The sequence below is a fragment of the Myxocyprinus asiaticus genome, chromosome 36 (genome assembly GCF_019703515.2).
Source record: "Myxocyprinus asiaticus isolate MX2 ecotype Aquarium Trade chromosome 36, UBuf_Myxa_2, whole genome shotgun sequence".
NCBI lineage: Eukaryota > Metazoa > Chordata > Actinopteri > Cypriniformes > Catostomidae > Myxocyprinus > Myxocyprinus asiaticus.
In genome coordinates this window covers 10,920,830-10,945,237 of record NC_059379.1, presented here as the reverse complement: position 1 = coordinate 10,945,237, position 24,408 = coordinate 10,920,830, and the positions used below count along the sequence as shown (strand labels likewise).

At 37.2% G+C, this 24,408-nt stretch overlaps 1 protein-coding gene across 2 annotated transcripts in view; it reads left to right on the top strand.

Annotated features, from left to right (window-relative positions):
* Window positions 1-24,408, top strand: part of LOC127426950 (protein quaking-B-like) — a 54,804-nt gene that overhangs the window by 5,341 nt on the left and 25,055 nt on the right. For both annotated transcript variants that reach the window (XR_007894876.1, XM_051674171.1), the window contains exons 2-3: window positions 14,233-14,375; window positions 20,925-21,041. Coding sequence is in view for 1 of the 2 variants with exons in the window: in XM_051674171.1 (XP_051530131.1) it covers window positions 14,233-14,375; window positions 20,925-21,041 (260 nt within the window). In the remaining variant the exon portion in view is untranslated. The remainder of the gene's footprint in view (window positions 1-14,232; window positions 14,376-20,924; window positions 21,042-24,408) is intronic.

Genomic DNA, 24,408 nt, shown 5'->3' with positions numbered 1-24,408 from the left:
TCCACATAAAGGGAGCATAAAAATAGTAATCCGTACGACTCCAGTGGTTAAATCTATATCTTCTGAAGTTATATGATTTGTGTGGGTGACAAACAGATCTATATCGAAGTAATTTTTTTATCATAAATTCTCCTCTCTGCCCAATAGAAGGCGATATGCACGAAGAATGTGAATGACCAAAAACAGAAGAAGAAGAATGTGAAAGTGAAGTGGAGATTGACTGAGCAGGGAGGGGAATTTATAGTAAAAAAAAAAAGAAAAAAAAAAAGGCTTAAATATTGATCTGTTTCTCACCCAAACCTATCATATTGCTTCTGAAGATATGGATTTAACCACCAGAGTCGTTTGGAGTACTTTTAGGTTGCCCTTGTGTGGATTCTGGAGCTTCAAAATTTTGGCACCAATTTACTTTCATTGTATGGACCTACAGAGATGAGATGTTTGTATTCAGCAGATAAAAGAAAGTCATACACATCTTGGATGGCATGAAAGTGAGTAAATGATGAGAGAAATTTCATGTTTGGGTGAACTAAACCGGGGGTCAGGAAGTTTTTTCAATAAGGAGCCAATTTCTTAATTTTTGGTTAATGCATTTTTTCGAAAGAGCCATAGCACAAACAAATAATTTACTGGGCTATTTTCAAAAACAAAGTTTTTCAATAAAATAAAATGTTTATATTGCCCATAGACTACTCAAAAACAAACAAATATGCAAAAATTAATAGGGAACAGGTTGCAATATGGAATTGAGTACACATGTTTGTGTGGGTCTTCATAAAATTTCTTAATTTTACAATTGTTCATGAAAAATGTAACTTCCCTTTTGTGCTGGGTGATATGTAAAAAAATATTTTAATGATAATCACATTTAAAATATCAAGATATCCGATTATATGGTCAACCCCCCTGCCAAGGGTCAGTGAATACTTGTGCTTTATTGATTTTGCTTTAAAAATTAAATTAATTTATTGAAACACGAAAAACTTAAACAAAAGATATTTCTAAATTCAAATTGAAATTTAAACTAAATGACAAAAGCAATGAAATAATGAAGTGATCAAAAAAAATCTAATATATAACCACCTCCCCAAATCCAAACATTTACCGTCTCCAACGGCCCAAGCCGTCAAGCATCCGTCAACGACACCAGGTGAAAAATGACTAATAGCCAACAAATTAAGAACTAAAGACAATTATAAATATAAAGATAATTATAATATTCATCATAATAAATAAGCCTAATAAATTCCCTTGCGTTCCCAAAAAATGCTGCCAAATGTGTGTTCTTATCAAATGTGTTTGTATTGCGTTTTGGTAATACAGTTTATGCTGCCTAAAGAAAAGAAAATAGAACTTTTTAGGTTCAAGGTGAACGTGTCTTGTATTACTTTACGATTTAATCACTTTCGTCTTTGTTTCTTCAATACAAAGATACCTGTATATATATTACTGAATCTGCAGAGTTAGAGCGAACTGCTCCGTGGAAATAAAGCGAACTAAACACACAGCACCTCACGAGATGATTATTTGCAGCATTATCATAGATTACATTATTCTTGCAAACAGTTTTCAGTCGAATGAAACAGAGAAAATGGTGTGATAACCCTTTACATGCGTTTGTTGCACGAGGCAGTGTTCCGCTGCACGCCTCTACAGCGAATCAGACACGAGCATTGATGGCTTTTCTTTTGTCTGTTCTCAAAAATATAATAAAGTGTGTTTCTTCAAGCGCGTGTCTTTTGACTAACAGTATTTCATGTCGTGTCACTCCGAGACGTCTTACAGGTCACCCACCTGTTGCGGGTAGATGAGCAAAATTCCTTGTGCATGAGATACATTTGGACAAGGAGCTTGCGAACTGGATTGAGCCTCGTCACTTTTGGAGTATGGCGGATGCTATTTCACACCCTGGGCGCACATAAAAAATAACAAACATTTGTAAAATCGCTCGTAGAAAATGCTCTTAACAGCTAAGATCAATAGTTATTGGGAAACAAGGCCCAGAACTCTATGCATGTGCGTGTCTTGGAAAAGCGCTTTCATTGCACTCATGAACAGCGGAGCTCACTGTGCACACATATCAAACCAGACATGTATCGGCGGCTTTTCTTTCATCTGTTCTTCAAAATATAATCACATATGTTTCGTCAAACACGCGTCTTTGTGTTAAATTACTTGTCATATATCACTCCGAGAAGTCTTACAGATTGCCCTCCACAGTGGCTGGTACATCAGCAAAATTTCAAACCTTGTTCACCAGGAGTAGGCTGTATGACAAATTCAGGAGAATGGAAATCAGAATAGTGTCAAAGACCTGAAGCTTTTCAATCGCACCCACACTTTCTGCTGGAAAATTATCTTAGAAAGTTTTAAACGATCATGTGTTGGTGAATGGTGAGACACCCGGCGAGCCACCTGATTTTTAACAAAGAGCCACTTGAGGCTCGCGAGCCATAGGTTCCCGACCCTGAACTAACCCATTTTAATGTGGATACGATGTAATAGAAACTCCATGTAAGCCCTGCGTAGGTTGATTCCCCAAAAAAGCGTAAACACTGTGGCACTATAAAACATTGCTTTCTTTGTTGGAGCATCCCAACCAGCCTGACACAGCAACATTGGCTCAACTAATGGCTTGAGTTTGAGGCAAGACTGTCTGTTTTTTTAAGCAGTGGAGGACGGGGGAGTGTTTGGGAAGCCTGTTTGAAAAAATTTTATTGTTTTTGCAATTCCATTTGTTGCAAATCAAAATTGAAATAAGTTCAAATAGAAATAATTTGAATTCTATTCATAACGCATGCTCTTAAGTGTGTGTTGTATTTATAATGTTACAGACTTTCAAGTGTTGTTCAGACATTCTACTACATAAACACAAGCCATTGCAAATAATATTTGTAACTGATATTTAATAATCTGCATTATTGAGCATTATTGGTCTGGCTATTGTGAAGCTTCAAAGTGTGAATTAATTTCCTACGCTTCTCTTTGTGTTCCCTCTAAGGTACAGAAATTCTAATGGTATGCTGCTAATAGAATTGTTTGAGTTATTAAGCCATCATAGAAGAAAATATCTGGGAGAAGATCCAGAAGCAGTGTTGAACCTCTCTTTAAAAACACTGGCTTTCTCATATCTGATTTAGATTTAAAGAGGGACTACAGACCCCCAAGGGTTCTTTCAGTTCTTTTCAGTGTACTGTAACTGTTCGGCAATAATTCTGCATTCAGCTGAACACTTCAATTGCGTTTAATTAATGCTTGGGATTAATAATATTGGGCCTGTTTTAATAGCATCACACAAACTTTTTTCATTGTAGTAGTTAGCCTAGATTTAGGATCTTCTAATAATATATTTCATCGAAGTCTGTCACCTAATGATGATGTGTGTACATTTTTTTATGTTAAAATACATGCTCTTATGTGCAAAGACAAATATTAGTAAGCCGTTTGTAGGTTGAATTTTCTCCAAAAAGTGTTAACACTGTTGTGAATCTGGTGATATCAAAACATTGCTCTGTTTGTTTGAGCATCCCAACCAGCCATACATTAACAACATTGACTCAACCAATGGCATGAGTTTGGGGCGGAACTATCTGGTTTTTTTTTTGTTTTTTGTTTTTACCAATGGCAGATGGGAGGACTGTTCAGGTTTGGAAACTATTATTTTTGCTGTTCTGATTGGTGATGCTAGTGCAACAGAAATTACACACTGCAGCTTTAAATAAATAATTGGAATAGTTGGTATTTGTCTCCATAGCGTCATGCATTTCCTAAAGGGGTGAAAGTTGCTTGGAACAAAAATGTTGTGAAAAGTTGAATTATGACTGGTGTCTTGACCTTTGATTGCGCTCACTTCATGGTCAAACTATAGTCACCCCTTCCAAACATAGGCTGTACCACTTTGACCTATATGCATCATATGCAAGGACACACACGACACACAATGGAGTGAAGGAAAGCTCACATGATTCTTCATGAATCTGTCACCACTTCATGACTGTTAGAGGTGCTGAGTGTTTCACAGAGGGGGATCATGTTGTGTATGCATGCTTGTATTTGAATATAGTTTGTGGACAAAATTATCCAGAGAAGTGAGCTAAATATGACAGAACCTCTCTTTGGAGACATTCAGTGACATCCTCAATTTGAAAAACAAGTCATTTAGAAAGTAAATATTATTATTTAATTTTTTTATGCAAAAAGTTTTCTATTAGAGTTAGGGTTAGTCTGTAGTAGTTGAAAGTGATCACACAGGAAGTCGACATGTTGCTACCAAATGTTCTAGTACCCTGACATCTTCCATCAGATGTTTTTGGGATTTACAGTGAGATAATTCTAATTAGTTACAAGGTTCCCACGGCCATTAAAAACTATAAATGTTAGGGAAATTTAATTTCCAGGCCTGGAAAAGTAATGGAAATTAATAAAATCGTAAAGTAATTAAAATTTCAATAGCAAATATAACTTTTTCTAGTTATGCTCTGCTCTAAAATGTTTAGCTAAGAAATTGCTCTTTGTGAGTGCAGTAGCTTTAAAATGATTTTGAAAAACTCCTATCCAGTAATCATGAAAGTTAGGGATTGTCATCGGTCAAAAGGTGTGGGAATCCTTTAGTTATAATAAGTTTTATTTAAAAACAGTTGAAATCTATGGTATGTTCCCATTTCGAGAGCTTTAGTATATGCACGTGTGTGTGTGTGTGTGTGTGTGTGTGTGTGTGTGTGTGTTTGTATGTATGTATGTATGTTCCAGAAAACATTTGTTTTTTACTCCAACCATCTGAAACTGTCCATGTACCTATTAGTTATTATCATGTATGTGCATGTTCCACAGCAATGTATTTCACTATGATTGTGTGTGCACATTGTGTGTGCTGTGTGTATGTGTTTCTAACTCTCTAAGAAACTTACTGACCTTTTCGTCTCAGAGTGCATGTGACATCCATGCTCTTTAATTTTGACTGCATTAAGCCATTACCTCCTTAGCCAGATCCTGTGACATAGACCGAGCAATATGCAGAAAGACCCAGGGGATAAGGGTATTGGTCGAGGGCATGCAAACTAGACATCCTCCCTCAAACTCATGGAGAGAGCATTCAGGACAAATGTCACAAAAGTAACATTCACTAAAGAGAATCCTTCTAATATCTCTGTAGGGAACAGGTGTCATGGAACAGGCTGAACTCACTATGCAACCTCCATGCAAAACTAACAGGGACTCACACCAGTTATTATATCTTGCATCAGAAAGCTATTCATGGCATTAGAAAAAAATGATTATAAAAGGGAGAAAACAGAAGTTTGCCTTCCTGTTTTCTTGATACATCACAAAATCTCTCTCTCAGCATAAACTCGATCAGTGTCATCCAACAGCTTGTTACTGCTGACAATTGCAATCACATCGAGATGATGTCATAGAGCTTACAATCAGAGCGATGCAGTTATGAGTCAAGGTGCACATTCAAATTTTTCTTCAAATGTTCTGATTGCCAGAAGAATCAGGATGAGATGTACACATGTCAAGACGAAGCATTGAAAGTGCAAAAGAGTTTCTTTTAAAGGAATAGTGTACCCAAAAATTATAATTCTGTCATTTACTCACCCTCAATTCATTCCCAACCACCATGGGTTTCTTATTTCAGTTTTACACGAAAGCTGAATTTATGGAGAATATCCTGGAGTGACACTCTTTTCCATATAATTAAAGTGAAAAGGGACTAGGGCTGTTAAGCTCTAAAATCAGGGTATATATGGACTCTCATAAAATAAGATTTTGACATTATTGTTTTTATGTGAATAAATGAAGGTACATTTCTAGTTTCAACATTGTTTGTACTTACGACTTTTGTTTTGTTAGACAAGAAAAACTAGCTTCATACCATGTGACCCACTTTTAGTTTTCAGCCATTGAATATGGGTAAAATGTAACAATTTACAAGTGGAGCCACATTGAGAGCCCCATATTTCTGGAATTTAATCATGTATGGCCTTAGAAATTAAGATAGAAAAAAGGAAGTTTGTTCAGAACCAGAGTCTAAAAGGTTATTAAGACATCTATAATACTTTTGGAGATATAGGCACTCCAACTTTGGAAAAACACATTTTTGGACACACCATTGGCATATAATGCAACAAGGGGTGCTGAAGTGAACTGATTTTAGTTTTTGACCTGCTTATCTCTGTGAAAAAGTAAAATAATGTCGCTGACAACTTTCTAAGGTAATTTTTTTGACCTGTAGTTTTGCTCCAAAATCATAAGCGAAAGTTTTCATTTTGACCCCCCTCTACAAAGAATGGATTTCTCAATAATTATTGATCCATGGCTATTAATATTTTGGCTTTCTTAATCATTTGTTATATCTCTTTAGAAAAAGTATTAACAAAATTTCAACCAGGAACGTTTATGGTATTTTGCTGATTTGACATGGAATAACGCTGCTTTGAGTGAGAAACAGACACAGAATAGTTTTTATTCACTGACCACGTTTATATGCATTTAAGAAAACAGTTTATTACAAGGTGTTTGCAGAAAGCGGCATTCTGAAATGTCATATAAAGTAGAATGCCGATTTCCTCATTAGGGGTATTAAGAGAAAGCAGTTTAACACACCTGGGTTTCTCCTGGAGAATGCAGTTTATGTAGTCATAAAACGTATAATCGCCATTGTAACAGGTTTTTGAGGAGTTCACATGTGCGTGAACAGACCGGATAACAAACACCATAGGATTTTTTTCACATTTGTTTTGACACTGTCACTAACAGCCTGACAATTGCAGTAACTGTACAGTCTGCTCTCAGTGTGAACATGGAGTCATCGAACAGTTTCCTGGCAGTGAGCGATTATCCAGATGGTTTCCCTGTATGAGGTCTGCTCTTTCATCCCTCTAGCAACCTTTTCTGTCTTTTTTTTTACCTTTTCTTTGCCATGTTTTCTCTGTTCTTCCCAGCGTCTCTCATCTCTCCTACACTGCCACAGATGGCTGACTACTGTCTGTGTATGTGAGACTGAAATATTCTGTTTCTGATCACCAGCTTGTCCTGCACTTTATGATGACTGTTATATCAAAAATTAAAAAGACTCATAAATCAGGGCCAACTTACAATTAGTCACTGCAGAAATTGCATTAATAAGAAAAATTGTATTTTTTTACATCATAAATTAAGGATGAGCACAAGAACTTGAGTACTTGTAGGTAACAGTAATGATCAATCATGAACACAATATAATTGCATGACTACTTTTTTCAACTTCAAAACAGTACCAACCTGTAAATTATTATTATTATTATTATTATTATTATTTTAACAACTGTAAAGCTGTTTGTAGTCCTAAAACCTGGAAGAGAATTAGCCATGGGTTCTTAGAATTATTATTATTCTTTTTTAGAATAATGGTTTTTGATTTATGAATAAAATAATCTACAATGTACATTGCATAGTCATACCTCAAACATGAAGCTGCTGTATTTTTTTACATATACACTAAGTTAACAAGTTGGATTACAAGGATGTGAGTTAAAATGCTTGACAAATCAGACAACCTTTGTAGTCCTTATGTAGCAACTTGTGTTTTAAAGAAATGTAAACAGAGGGTTGATATACTGTATCTGTTGAGTATTTGAGTATGCAACATCAACAGAATTATATGCATGTCTTTTTCTCTTGATAACTTCAATTTTATATTGTTTAAATGAATCTCAGTGTGTGTGAGACCACATTTCTCTGAGCCTTATGTAATGACACACTGTGAAGTAGTGTCTGGTTGATTAAGCACTTTGTTTGCATCTAGCATCCAGCGTGGTCTGAAGACCGCCAGCTCTCGCAGGCAGCAACACTTTTGTTCACCAGAAGACCAAGGAATGTGTCTGACGTCTCGCATTAAATCATGCTTGTCTTTCTGCCAGCACAGATACTTGATTGCCAGTTCTTTCTGTATAACTAGCATGAAAAATGACCAAAAATGTAATCAAAATTTGGAATAAGTATTTAGTTGCAAACTTCCCTTGGGTGACTTCATCCTCTGTGTGAAATTTACAAAGGTGTCAGCAGGAGTAATTTTAGCCAGACATATGACAGTGTATCATTGGTAAATAACAGTAACTGAATAGATTACTGTATCTCTGTGTTTAAAGTGCAGGAGACCTGCTGGCATTATGGAGGTGATATTTATGTCTCAGTGATGTAGTCGTTGCAAGCTGCCAAACCAAACCACGTGCATCATACTGTGGTATCGGAAGGCTAGACTCAGATGACAGTAAACAAACACAAACTGTAATCAAAGACGTCTTGATCTCTCTCTCTCTCTCTCTCACTCTCTCTCTCTCTTTCTCTTATACTCACACACGTGTAAATGATGGTCTGCAGTAGGAAGCACTATCTCACTGTCTGCGTATGTGTGGTTTTTCAGTGTTGACCAGTTGCATGTAATTTTTGTTTTTAGTGCTCTTGAAGGTTGTGCTAATAACAGCCAAACTGGGGGTGGAAATTATATGTCACCTTATATGTCACTTCAGTTCTTCTGTGGTGAAATATATTTATGGTCAAAACAGACTGCAGTATTTATGCATTTTAAATAGTATTTCTTTTTTTAAGCCTTATGATACTATTTATTTTGTCAACATCCATGTATTTGCTCTGAAAAGGCTTAAAAGAGTGATTTTTTTTTTCTCCAATCAGATGAACCAAACAACTATTTCAACCAAACAGCTATTATAGCCAAGTAAAAAATGTTTGATCCAAGTACTTAAACAGTAAAAATCTAAGCATGTTTTCAACTCTGGGTTTCATTAAATAAACACAAAGAAAATTTATATTGAATCATTTTCATTTACAATTGAAGTCAGAAGTTTACATACACCTTAGCCAAATACAATTAAACTCAGTTTTTCACAATTCCTGACGTTTAATCGTAGAAAACACTCCCTGTCTTAGGTCAGTTAGGATCACTACTTTATTTTAAGAATGTGAAATGTCAGGATAATAGTAGAGAGAATTATTTATTTCAGCTTTTATTACTTTCATCACATTTCCAGTGGGTCAGAAGTTTGCATACACTTTGTTAGTATTTGGTAGCATTGCCTTTAAATTGTTTAACTTGGGTCAAATATTTTGGGTAGCCTTCCACAAGCTTCTCACAATAAGTTGCTGGAATTTTGGCCCATTCCTCCAGACAGAACTGGTGTAACTGAGTCAGGTTTGTAGGCCTCCTTGCTCGCACATGCTTTTTCAGTTCTGCCCACATATTTTCAATCGGATTGAGGTCAGGGCTTTGTGATGGCCACTCCAATACCTTGACTTTGTTGTCCTTAAGCCATTTTGCCACAACTTTGGAGATTGTCCATTTGGAAGGCCCATTTGCGACCGAGCTTTAACTTCCTGGCTGATGTCTTGAGATGTTGCTTCAATAAATCCACATAATTTTCCTTCCTCATAATGCCATCTATTTTTTGAAGTGTACCAGCCCCTCCTACAGCAAAGAACCCCCACAACATGATGCTGCCACCCTCATTCTTCACGGTTGGGATGGTGTCCTTCGGCTTGCAAGCGTCACCCTTTTTCCTCCAAACATAACAATGGTCATTATGGCCAAACAGTTCAATTTTTGTTTCATCAGACCAGAGGACATTTCTCCAAAAAGTAAGATCTTTGTCCCCATGTGCACTTGCAAACTGTAGTCTGGCTTTTTTATGGTGGTTTTGGAGCAGTGGCTTCTTCGTTGCTGAGCAGCCTTTCAGGTTATGTCAATATAGGACTCGTTTTACTGTGGATATAGATACTTGTCTACCTGTTTCCTCCAACATCTTCACAAGGTACTTTGCTGTTGTTCTGGGATTGATTTGCACTTTTCACACCAAAATTACGTTCATCTCTAGGAGACAGAATGCATCTCCTTCCTGAGTGGTATGATGGCTGCATGGTCCCATGGTGTTTATACTTGCATATTATTGTTTGTACAGATGAACGTGGTACCGTCAGGTGTTTGGAAATTGCTCCCAAGGATGAACCAGACTTGTGGAGGTCCACAATTTTTTTTCCTGAGGTCTTGACTGATTTCTTTTGATTTTCCCAAGATGTCAAGCAAAGAGGCACTGAGTTTGAAGGTAGGCCTTAAAATACATCCACAGGTATACCGCCAATTGACTCCAATTAGCCTATCAGAAGCTAATTGGCTAATTGCCTAAAGGCTTGACATCATTTTCTGGATCTGACCCACCTGAATTGTGATATAGTGAATTAAAAGTGAAACAATCTGTCTGTAAACAATAGTTGGAAAAATTACTCGTGTCATGCACAAAGTAGATGTCCGAAACGACTTGCCAAAACTATAGTTTGCTAATATGAAATCTGTGGAGTGGTTAAAAAATTTTAATGACTTCAATCTAAGTGTATGTAAACTTCTGACTTCAACTGTATATGCATATCAATATTACAATACATAGTAAGGAAGATAAATATTTACATATATATACTGTGTGTGTGTATATATATAATGTATATATATGTGTGTAATAAATATATAGGTGAATGTGTATGTGTGTGTATATATATATATATATATATATATATATATATATATATATATATATATATATATATATATATATATAAACTCAGCAAAAAAAGAGACGTCCTCTCACTTTCAACTGCTTTTATTTTCAGCAAACTAAATGTGTAATTACTTGTATGAACATAAAAAGATTCAACAACTAAGACATAAACTGAACAAGTTTCACAGACATGTGACTAACAGAAATGGAATAATGTGTCCCTGAACAAAGCAAAACAATTTTCAAAATCAAAAGTAACAGTCAGTATCTGGTGTGGCCACCAGCTGCATTAAGTACTGCAGTGCATCTCCTCCTCATGGACTGCACCAGATTTGCCAGTTCTTGCTGTGAGATGTTACCCCACTCTTCCACCAAGGCATTTGTAAGATCCCGGACATTTCTGGGGGGAATGGCCTTAGCTCTCACTCTCTGATCCAACAGGTCCCAGACGTGCTCAGTGGGATTGAGATCCGGGCTCTTCGCTGGCCATGGCAGAACACTGACATTCCTGTCTTGCAAGAAATCACGCACAGAACAAGCAGTATGGCTGGTGGCATTGTCATGCTGGAGGGTCATGTCAGGATGAGCCTGCAGGAAGGGTACCACATGAGGGAGGAGGATGTCTTCCCTGTAACGCACAGCATTGAGATTACCTGCAATGACAACAAGCTTAGTCCGATGATGCGGTGACACACCGCCCCAGACCATGACGGACCCTCCACCTCCAAATCGATCCCGCTCCAGAGTACTGGCTTTGGTGTAACGCTCATTCCTTCGAAGATAATCGCGAGTCCAACCATCACCCCTGGTGGGACAAAACCGTGACTCGTCAGTGAAGAACACTTTTGCCAGTCCTGTCTGGTCCAGCGAAGGTGGGTATGTGCCCATAGGCGATTTTGTTGCCGGTGATGTCTGGTAAGGACCTGCCTTACAACAGGCCTACAAGTCCTCAGTCCAGCCTCTCTCAGCCTATTGCTGACAGTCTGAGCACTGATGGAGGTATTGTACGTTCCTGGTGTAACTCGGGCAGTTGTTGTTGCCATCCTGTACCTGTCCCGCAGGTGTGATATTCGGATGTACCGATCCTGTGCAGGTGTTGTTACACGTGGTCTGCCACTGCAAGGACGATCAGCTGCCCTTCCTCTCTCCCTGTAGTGCTGTCTTAGGTGTCTCACAGTACGGACATCGCAATTTATTGCCTTGGCCACATCTGCAGTCCTCATGCCTCCATGCAGCATGCCTAAAGCATGTTCATGCAGATGAGCAGGGACCTGGGCATCTTTCTTTTGGTGTTTTTCAGAGTCAGTAGAAAGGTCTCTTTAGTGTCCTAAGTTTTTATAACTGTGGCCTTAATTGCCTACCGTCTGTAAGCTGTTAGTGTCTTAACGACCGTTCCACAGGTGCATGTTCATTAATTGTTTATGGTTCATTGAACAAGCATGGAAAACATTGTTTAAACCCTTTACAATAAAGATCTGTAAAGTTACCATTACCTAACACCATTTGTGCTACTGAAATTTAAATCAGAGATGCAATTTAAATATTAAAACATCTGTTTTAATGTTCTCATACTCGAGAGTCTTGAGACAAATAAGGTTTGCCAAACTAGTCTATTGACTTTAGAAAAGACGTCTTAAGTATTTAGAAGTCTTAACGCCAAAAGAAAAAGTGCATTAAATTTATCATAGCATTCACAATGTTGCTTAATTAATATCACCAGGAAAATCATTGCAAAAGAGTTGTAAATATTTTATATATATCATCCAGCCCTAGTCTCTTGTAACTGAAGGGATAAGTCATACTTAGTTTTAAGTGTAGAGATTGTTGGAGTTTTAAGCTGTGGAGTAACACAAAACCAAATATAATCTGTCTGGCTGTTTAATCACCTTTCTTTCCACACTCAATGTAGAGTGACCAATTACACAATTAAAAAGGCCAAAATGTGTCAATTATTCACCTTTGAACTGCCAAAAGCTTTTAAATGCCTTAATAGGTTTGGATTTGTGTTTCACTGTAGGCATCGTATGGCAGAATTCACTTTGAGGCTGTTTTTCATCTTTATTCTAAATGGTAGCATATGTGTGCATACTGATGAAACCAGTCCTAATATACATTGCAGATCACAAAAAGCTTTGTTTTGGAATTTCGTAGCAAGAATCGAGCAAATGGTCTGATGGGCCTGTGCCAAGAGCATGTGTTGTACGTAACTGAGTGTATGTGTGCTTACACACGTTCACTAACTTAAGGCATATGAGAGACAGGCTCATGAAACCCCGTTCATTCTTTGGAACCGGGTGTGGGTGGTGGCACTGGTGGGGGTGGGATTCAGAGAAAAGACCAATGAGACCCGCTGAGTACCAATGAGTTATTGTGTATCAGATCTAGTTGAGGTTCTTTGCTTTGCTCTGAGAGGATCCTATGGGAGCCCAATGGGCTACAGCTGGCTCCGCTCAGGGTTATATTGGGGTCAAATTAATCTGCAGTCCTGGGCCAGGCTTTGATGTTGTCATTTTGAACCATATTGTACATCAGTGTTAATCCATTAGAATATACTTCTGCCTCTTCCCAATATCCTCCAAAGAGCCTTTGTTAAATAATAATCATTGCTTCAGTCTTTTAAGCTGGTCTCTTTGGAATTCTACGGTTTGGACAAGAGAGAATTCAAAGGGTCTGGTGTCTGATTCACTTTTTGCAAATGCACATCATGGTGCATATCTCCATGGCTAGCTGGGCTCTCGTGCCCTTTAGGAGTTGTTTTTGAATTAAATAGTTGCATGAACTCATCAAGAGTTCTTTGAGTTATTTTTTACAGGAGTAATTTCTTTTTTTGAAGAAAGATAGAAAGTGTATTGCTTTATCAGCCATGAGTTACACTCAGATTAAACTGTCTAGAGAATATTACATCTGTGCTATTTGTGGGGAATTTGCATATTTATAGCTTTTAAGGGAATAATTTCCAAACTGACTAGTCTGTGGGTCACCTGAACAATTCTGTCATCAGCTCCTCTCCCTTTTGTTGTTCCAAACCTTTATGATTTTTTTTCTTCAGTGGAACACTTAAGGAGATGTTAGGCAGAATGACAGCCTCGGTCACCATTCAGTTTCACTGCAGATTTTTCCCATACAATGAAAGGGAACGGTGACTGAGGCAGTCATTGTGCCTAACATCTCCTTTTGCGTTCCACTGAAGAAAGTGATATAGGTTTTAAAAGTTGGACTATTTTTTAACTTCAAATGCTGTTTTTAAAATGCAATACTTATGACAGAACATTTAAAACAACAGCAATATATATATATATATATATATATATATATATATATATATATATATATATATATATATATATATATGCACACACACACAGTACAGTATATTGTATAAAAATATTAAAACATAAAAAAAGAAAAACTGGTCCACCCTACTAATCAACTAGTCGACCATCGTGACTCATCCCTAATGCAAAGTTTGCATAACTATGCACTTTGCATATTTATTGCATTGCAGAAAGTATTCATGTGGTGACTTAGCTGGCATGATCTTTCTGGAGGTTTACCTCTGTCCGATGTTTTACCTTAAGCACTTTTTGCTCTATAACTTTTTCTAGTTTTAATTTCTGTTCATACTCTCCAGGGCTTAATTCTCTCCATGCTTTTGTATAATTGAGCTTGTAATTTGTCTGTTTGGCAGAGATTGGACGGGTACGGAAGGACATGTACAATGACACACTGAACGGCAGCACAGACAAAAGAACATCGGAGCTCCCGGATGCTGTGGGGCCCATCGCACAACTCCAAGAGAAACTCTATGTGCCTGTCAAAGAGTTTCCAGACGTGAGTGTTAAGTTACTTTTCCAAAGTAGAAATTTCACTGGAGTTTATAACTTTGTTGGCTAGTTACAGAGACTGTTGTATAGATGCAACTTTAATCTAAATATATACAAATTGTCAGGTTTATTTATCTTGTAGTTATGTTTTCTTCAGAATCAAACACATTTATGCCAACGGTTTGTCTTAAGTGGAGTGTGTAATTTCTCCACCACTAGTGACACCATTGGTCAGACGAACAGGTTGTCCTGCCCCGTCTCCCACCATTGGTAAAGTTAATGTTGCTATGAGGGGTTGTTGAAATAAAACAGAACAATAAAATGTAAAGCACAGCAGTGTTTATGTATACCTTTTGGGGAATTTAATGAATGGCTTAATTAAAAATGGTCTCTGCACATTAAAATGTGTTAGGAGAAAGTTACCTTTGAAAGAAATTGCCTTTGAATTTGCATACTTTAATTTCAAAGTAAAGCAGAAGATTTATTGAGAAGAAAGGTGCACCAGGTGCATACTGCTCTGGTTATCTATGCATACAGCATCAAGTGGAACATGCTCAGTTACAGCAGATTTGTATCTGGATAGAATTAATGCCACATTCATGGTATTACTGGAATAGTAACACACAGAAATGGGATTTTCCTTTAAAGTTAAGTGTTATGTGGACTTAGAGTGTACTTATAATCTGATCAGTGCATGTAAATACAAGATGGGGTATTTATTAGTGCTGAAGATCATGTGTCTAATTTTTTACATTTTGTAAAATACTTACTGATCCAGTTTACTTGTCTATGCTAGAACAGAAGTAATCAAAAGACAGCAATAAGCATGATAAATATTGCCTTATACAGGGATTCTGGGCATTATATGGAGACTCTCACCCTGTCCTGTGACATCATGACTGTTGAATCATGTTGGCAAGGAACAACTTTCTCACTTCTCTCTGAAATCATAATTTAAGCAGAAACAGTCATCAGACTTCAGAGTGGATTACAAGGAAGCCTAAACTGAAATATTTGTGGGTGCACTCAATAAAGCAGTAAGTTTTGAGTGGATGATTATGTGGCCTGTTTGATGCTGACCGGGTTTGGGGTTGAGGCAAAGTTGAGGAGATTAGGAGTAGACAGAGAAGTGTTTTCGGCTGTCCTCTCACATGGTTCCGCGATCCTAAAGAGCTGATAAGAGGGATAGTAGGGTCAGGGTTAATCGAGTTTGAATGAGAGACGTGCAACAGGGGCTCTTTTGTTATCTCTCATTTAGTTATAATTAACCTCTCTGCATGGACCTCAATATCAGGGTGAAACCCAACTTACTACTGAAAGTGTAAGCAATTAACTTATGAAAATGAAATGTATGAAAATGAAAAGAGAAATTCTACACTGCTAAAAATGTGCCAAGTGTTTGTGTCTTGTTTTCCACTAAAATATCTAAACATACTTAAAAAAATTAATTTACTCAAGAAGCCCAATTGTGCAAGATGTTAAAATGTTTTATTGTTTTTATTGTTTTCAGAGAATTTATCTTGAATTAAGTGTTTTTCTTTCAGGTTTAGATGCTTATGTATATGCTTAAAACAAGTACAAATTATTTACCAATGGGTAAGAAAAATAAAAGATGCAAAATCTGTTCTTGTGTCAAGTAAACATGTTTTTGAAGGAAGTAAAGCCTTTGAATAGATTAGTCTGATAGATAACAACAAAGAGGAACCTCTAATTTGCTGTCTGGTGTCTAGTGTATTAAAATGTGATACATTTTGACAACTGCTCAGAATTTCCCATTGTTGAGTGACTTATTGAGGTCACAAACTTCACAAAGCAGCAAAGTCATTTGAAACAACACACGACCGCCCACAGTGGGGTGCATTCATGTATGATATTTCACAATTATCATGATTATTCAGGGCTCAACACTAAGGACTTTTCAGATTTCTACATGCCCAGCTACCTGTTTCACTGGTCCCATCACACAAAAAAAAATGATACTTTTTATTTTTTAGCAACATATTTTTTATAAGTGTTAAAAATATATATGTTTCATTCAATTTGTTTTGTTTTAAAAAAACACTATAAAAAAAAATTTGTTTTTCATTTGCAATAATAGCTGGAAATTCTTCAGCTAATCAGGGTCAAATTTAGGGGAGCTCAGGGCAAAAATGACAAAAAATAAAGGCAGAAATGCAACATACGTATATGGGCAGAAAATAGCCTCATAATGAATTCTACTATTTTTTATTTGTAAAATCTGATATAGTTCTTAATATATTATTATTAAAAATAAAATGTTAATTGATGTTAAATTAATTCTTAGGGTAAGAGGTAAAAATTCTCAATCTTGAGCATTATTGTTAATGAATCGATTGAATTATTTGACATAAACGACAAGATGGTTTATGTTTTAAATGGTTAGAAAAAAAAATGCCCTCATTAAGGTAAAAAATGCCCCTAAAAATCTAATCCAGGGGACAAATATTGCCCTTTAATGTAAATATCCATTTCTGACACTGGCTATACAGTATATTGTAAAACTATAATTTAAAACTTCATGAACACTTCAACCCATTCTAACTGTCTCCAAGACTATCACAAGTCTCGCAATTTTGTGAAAACCTCATCAATGTTAGCCTGCTAGATAGCATTACCTTGGTGACATACTGTATTTACATCAGGCATAAAAAGACATGTTCTTAATCAACGAATATAAGATCATTGGAATAAACGAACATAACCACATCCTTATTGTTGAGCCCTGTTATCTATTTTTGGATATATCGCTTTGCCCCCACACCTTTTTAAAAAATATATATTTTTCGTCTTTACACTTTTTGATCGTTTTCTGTTGTAGATCAGTTAGGGGCTCAACAAATCATCATCTTATCTGTGGTCGTCAATCATCAAGCTTGTTTTGAGAGTGGCTTTGCTCCCCTGTAATGCTACCTGGGTTCTGATAATCCCGTAAGAACCTGTCAGGACTGTCACCATCCCAGCATCTGTGCCAAGTAGGAGTGAGAGACACACAGGTCAATGGCCTCTCTGCCCTCAGCTGCCCACCTCTTTCAGAGAGAATGATCTAGAACATTATCCCTGCCAGTGTAGTCCATGTGAAAACAAATGTGGACTTTGACGAGGAGGTGGGAGGGGTGGCGGGATGATAATTAGTTTTCAATTCTGCATGCTTTCACTGTCTCTTTGTAAAGACCATTTGGAGTGATTCTCATTCTGTCATTCTCTTCCCACTCCTTTCCCTTTGGCCATTGGGGCAGTAATGGGATTTATTCAATGCTTCGTAGTTATTTGTTGAGCTTTGCACACTTTAGATGGATTTCATAAACATGTTACTTTAGCATTTCATTAGCATTTTGGAGACTTGTGTCTCTGCAGAACAAAAATGGGCTTTTTCTAATCAGGGTGTTTTTCAACCGCTTTACACGATTTACCTACTACACTGAGATTCCCTACTTTCAGTGGATAGTTGAGAAACGCCCATCCTGGTTTGGAAACACCCACTGATAACTACATTGATATTCTATGTTTTTGAATGCCCAATTCCCAATGCGCTCTAAGTCTTCGTGGTGGCGTAGTGAATCGCCTCAATCCGGGTAGCGAAGGACGAATCCCAGTCAGAATCTGGAGTCACTCTGCATGCCCTGGATTCGAAATTGACATAACATTGACAGGTGTGGTAGTCAGCGTCTTTACTTGCTGAGCTACCCAGGCCCCCCCAAAAGATTAGTTTTTAAAGAATGTTTATATAGCTCTTTGCCATTCAAGAATAGTTCATAGTGAAGTCTGTCAAGCTCCTAAACAGACAAAAATAACACCATAAAAGCACTACAAAAGTAGTTCATATGCGCTATATGCACTATATTTTAAGTCTTCTGAATCCATACAGTGTCTTTTAATGTGAGGAACAGACAGAAATCTAGTCGTTATTCACTTTCCTTTCAAAAAGCTCTCAAATCAAATATGTTGTCATTAGTTGTGTCACTTGACAATGTCAATGACAGGAGGTTTTGATTTCATTTGATTTGAGAGCTATGATAGAGGGGAAGACTTTCAATGAATCATTTCTTAAATTATTAAGCCTTCCTGTTTATCACACAAAGCTATCATATGTTTTTCTTTGTTTTTCTTTGTTTTGTTTTCTTTATGGAGCTTGACAGAGGTGGTCACTTTAAACTGTCGTTGAACAGAAAAGAGCTGTGTAATGATGGCCATTGCAATTACTATACGTAGATCAACATGATCCAACTGAGAATCTTGTGATCTCACGATTAAACAGAGGTACATGGGTTAACAAACATACAGACAGAGAAGTTCACAAGTCAAACACTTGCACAAACATTGCTCAAAACTACAATAACACAAGGACGCAGGCAGATAAACAGTGCCATTCACACAGTAGTGTGATGAGCTCATCTCTAAATGTACAGCACGGAGGCTTCACGGCCCCCAGCAGCTGTGAGCGGCCTGAGAGGACATGAGCTTTAAAAGGAAGAGAATGCATTGTGACCCTTAGAGAGACACAGCTGCCTGGCTTATCATTCAACCCTTGTGACAGATAAGGTTAAATGCTGAAAGAGCGGCCCTGCCGCCAGCCTGCAAATGCCGAAAAGCACAGTGTCCTGGTCCCGCAATAAATCATGCCAGGGGCTAAATCATAGCTTTACATTCAGTTGGCTTGACTGGTGATTTTCTATAAACCACTGTTGTGATGAGCCTTAGCGCACTAGTAAAATCCACTCTGACTGTTGGAATTTACACTGCACGACTGAGTTACTTTCCTGATATCATTTTTTTTTTTTTTTTTTTTTGGGGGGAATGTCATCAACGAAAGATGCTTAGAATATGCTTAGTGCTTGACAGCAATCAAACACGCACCCTTATACTGTACAGCAATAGTAAACCTACTTACGGGGGCGTTTTCTCCTAAGAATTTAGATGAGAAAATAATATCCACTATACATCCCACCATATAAAAATAAATAAAATATTATGAAAAGAGATCAAACAGGGTGTAAGGGGCCATTCACACTGAACAAAAAAAGCTAGACGTAACACAATGAATATAACGAAAAACTTCATTTTACTGACAAGGTGTCTAAAAAATGCTCCTGCGTGAGATGCTGAAAAAACAGTAAAACATATCACAACGGTCAAAAATGTCCATCTAGCACATGTTTACCTAGAAGTACAATTAAAAAACAGTGCAGGAAAATGCAAAATGTGTCCGGTGTGAATGGCCCTTAACCACTCAGCTTTCTAAAGTAACACTGTCCAGCGATACCAGCAGATTTAACTTTTTATTGTATTATTGAGGTTGTTATTTTTAAATCAATGTCAAATATTTTTTTTTAAATGCATATACTTGGTTTTTATTAAGAAATGTGTTCATATAAACATACAAATATATGGTATTTATTATTGGTTGCTTGTTGATAGTGATAGTGTTATGTAATAGTGTTCATATGCCTAAACCCAGAAACCATGTAAAAATCAAATGGAACATGAATTTACATTGGACTTAAAACACCTAAACGCAGAGAGGGGCTTGTGTAACCTATACCTATTCCAAATAATGTTCGCTGTTAACTTAGGTGGGTATTTGTGTTTTTGTGACTTTTTGACCCCTTTGTTAAAGGTTACGTTTGTTCCATGTGACTTGTGTTAGTGCAGGAACAGGGTGGAGAACTGTTGAGGCTTCCCTGTGGCAATTGGTACATTCCAAAACCGCACTTGGTCTCTTGATATTCCCCTTTCAATAAAAGGGGGATTACACATTCCATGCATTTTGCCAGGCTTTACAAAGTCCTTTTGACTGAATGATACAATTATGTTACCATGCAACAGTTTATGTTCAAACACTGCCAAAGCTTCCATATGGGGGAACCATTAGCAGAGGGGATGATGGTCTGTTTCGTGTGTTTAACCTTGAGGATGTGGCCATTGCTGCCTCTCTCTAATGAGTCAGAATTCTGGCATTTTTTTATGTGATTTTGAAGGGTCTCTTTCAACTAGAATCAAACTAAGTTTGGTTAAATAGTTAAAGGGATAGTGCACCAAAAATGGAAAATTCTGATGTCATTTACCCACCCTCATGTTCCAAACCCGTTTTGACTTTCTTTTTTCTGTGGAACACAAAAGGAGATGTTAGGCAGAATGTTTGCTGCAGTCATCATTCACTTTTATTGTATGGAAAAAAAGATGCAATGAAAGTGAATGGTGACTGAGACTAACATTCTGCCAAACATCTCCTTTTGTGTTCCATGGAAGAAAGAAGGTCAGGTTTAAACAACTTGAGGGTGAGTAAATGATGGCACAATTTCTATTTTTACATGAACTATCCCTTTAAGGATTAAAACTATAAAAGCTATGTTTATACATAATGCAAGTTTGTGCACAATGATAGAAATGCATCATGCCCATTTGATACTGTTTTGGTATTGGCAAGAACATTAATCCACTTCAGATCTAAAGCACTTGGATGTTCATGCCAGATGTGTAAAATACAGATGTCTTCCACTGATCTTGATTTTTCTACCTTTTTGATGTCTCTTCACAGTTTAATTTTGTTGGAAGAATCCTGGGGCCCCGTGGTCTGACAGCCAAGCAACTGGAAGCAGAGACGGGCTGCAAAATTATGGTGCGAGGCAAAGGCTCCATGAGAGACAAGAAGAAGGTGAGCTTTTCTTCCCGTCCCTTTTCCTTTCATTTTTCATTTGTCATTTTTACCTTTTTTCTTTATTCTTTCCCTTTTTTCTTGTTTTCTTGTTTTTACTTTTATTTTATGTCCCTTTCCTTTCCAATGAAAAAAAAAAAAAATTTGATTCCCTTTTCTTTCTTTTCCTTTCCATCCTTTTTTTCCTTTTTCTGTCCCTTAAAGGGATAGTTCACACAAAATTTAAAATTCTCTCATTATTTACTCACCCTCATGATATCCCAGGTGTGACTTTCTTTCTTCACCAGAACACATTTGAAGAAATATAAAATATATCCTAGCTCAGTAGGTCCTTAAAATGCAAGTGAATGGAGATTTCTCTTTTGAAGCTCCAAAAATCACAGACAGTCAGCATAAACGTCATCCATACGACTCCAGCGGTTAAATGAATGTCTTCACAATCACTTTTGGTGCAAAAAAAATAAATATTTAAGTACTTTTTTAACTCTAAATCATGCTTCTGTTCTGCAGCGGTATGCGCGTGTGACGTAATCGCATTGGCATTTGAAAAATTTGAGAACTGACGCACGTGCGACACAGCCGGAAGAGCAGCGCTGTTTACAAGTGAGAAGGAGGAACGCTGTACAGTACCTTCTTTGGTTTTGGTTTAGATCTGTATTTATGTTTCTTTACTCACAATGGTGCGTTTGTGTGCTTATCCTGGATGTCTCAACCGAGAGGAGAACGTGAGAGTACTTCTGTGTGATGGCAACGGAATACATCACACGAGAGACTGCGTGATCTCCACCCTCTCGTGAAGCCTAAAAGAAGTGATGGTTTATAGTTAAAAAGTACTTAAATATTTATCTTTTTCACACCATAAGTGATTGTATCGCTTTAGAAGACATTAATTTAAAAGCTGGTGCCGTATGGATGACGTTTATGCTGACTGTCTGTGATTTTTGGAGCTTCAAAAGAGAAATCTCCATCCACTTGCATTTTAAGGACCATACTTTTCAGTGTAAAATACTATATACCACCTTTGCGCCAATGCATAACTAATACAGTAGATGCCAAATGGAAAGGCATCTAATACAGTAGATGCCAAAATCTAGGCAATTCCATTTTAATGGAATTCCTGACGGAGTCTGCATGGGCTTCTCCACTGTAGAGCAGAGGCATGCTCTAAGGCTCCTGACACAGAGGAAAAATGACTTGCATTAAAATAAAAATGAGTGCTATTAGAGAAAGGAGAATTCTCTTCTGTTTTTCAAACTCCAAGAGAGCTCTTTCACTTCCTTTCTCGCCATTCACTATTTAAAAGAACAAATAATGCTACTAAAGCCTATTATACTTTAATGGCATCTACGCCTTTCAGACGTTTGATGTCATTCTGTCAGCTTTTAAACTTAGCATACAGACACTAGCAAATATTAAAAATAATTTACAGTCTTTGGTTTAATCCTCTAGGCCTGTTTTACACTCCCACACACTAAGTCTATAGTAGTGATCTCTCTTCCACAAACACAGACTGCCTATTTGCTTAAAATAAATCACTCAAAAACAATCATTTGTTTCATTTTATCAATTTGAGGCTTTCTAATTTCTGTGTTTATTCCTTACATAACAACTTCCACTGCCTACACAAGCATATAGATGAACTATTAGGAGCATACAGAAAAAATATTGGGTTTCAGGGATTGGTGAGATTTTTCACTCTGCAATGCTAATTCAGACTGATGGCGAATTAATGGAACACAATGGGCTGAGTTGCTTCAGGCAAAGTGTCATTCTCTCAGTGTATTACACAACCCACATTTATCGCATCAACCATCCACAGAGATGCTTATAGAGGTTGTTTTTATCAGTCAGGATAGGAACACAGACTGGTGGCTCAGCATTCTTAGCCAGACGAGGTGTTGCACGTCTAGGAAGCCTCAACAGACAATCAAAATGGAAAGTTGATACCTCAGCTGTTTCCACAACTTTGACATGATTGTGTTCTGACAGCAGCCAGAAGGGTTCTGCTTTTAAAAGGGCTCTTGTCTTAATAGCTTGTCAAAATAAAATTTGCCAAGTGTTTTTGAATATTGTGCAAGAATGATTATTAGATTTTGAAACCATGTGTTGCTTTATAAACAATTTAAGGACTGCTTAAACTACTGACAGCAGAGCAAAAGAGGGCTTATATAAAAATCTTGTGAAAAATGTGGCCAAGCAATCCAGAGAAAAATAGGAAAGTTACAGCCGGGGGCAAACAAGCCAGACGTCAAATGGAGCTGCCATCTGCATCTTTTCTCTCTCTCTCTCTCTCTCTCTCTCTCTCGCTCTCGGTTACTTTTTCTAAATTAGATAACTGTCATATTTTCTGTGATAAACACATGGTAGGATTAGGGACTGTGAAAGTTCAATCATCTTTACAAAAACTGCCAAGTTTATGATGTCACTTAATAAAATAGTCTGTTTGTAAATATGATGTGAAGACCTACTTTGTTTGTTTACTATGTTTTGACATGAGTGTTGTACAGTAGCTAGCATGCAATGCATGGCTTATTTGTATGGAATGCATAGCATAGTAGAAGAGAAAGTGGCTGAGAGAAAAAAGTAACACAAAAGTAACGTAACGCTTTACTTTCCAAAAAAAAAAAAAAATTTTTTAATTAATTAAGTAACTTTTTTAAGCAGTAACGCAATATTCTAACAAGTTACTTTTAAAAGTAACGTTACCCAACGCTGGCGTTTGGTGACTACACTGTTATTCAAGATTATGTGAAATGTTCACATATTAAAACCCCAATTCCGAAAAAGTTGGGACAGTTTGAAAATTGTTATTAAAAACAAAAAGGTGTGATTTGTGAATTATATTAACCCTTTGCAATATTGAAAGCACTACAACTACACATTATATGATTGATTGATCATCATGATGGCGCCACGGATGGCTGCCTCGGTGTGGAGCTCCTCAGTTCTTTTGTAGTTTTTGTTTGTTTGTCCTGTGTTTAGTAATCTTTTTCCAGTCAGTTTTAACAGAGACGAACTGCTGAACATTCAACAGCATGTACCAGACAATCTTTTCCCAGTTTTTGAATATTCAGACGTTTTGCTAGACATTTTAGTTGGAGGTGCAGCTCTGCTGTTCAAGAGACGCAGGCGAGGGAGACGAGCCGGTGTGCTGGTCAAACTCCGTCGGCAGAGCTTTCGAACAGCACTGCCGAGTATTCACTTAGCGAATCTCCACTCTCTTCCTAACAAAACGGACGAACTACATCTCATCACCCGCACAAACAAGGACTTTTCAACCTCTGCTGCCTTGAGCTTCACAGAAACCTGGCTGAGTGAAGCCATTCTGGACAGCGCGTTACATCTGCCGGGCTTCCAGCTGTTCAGA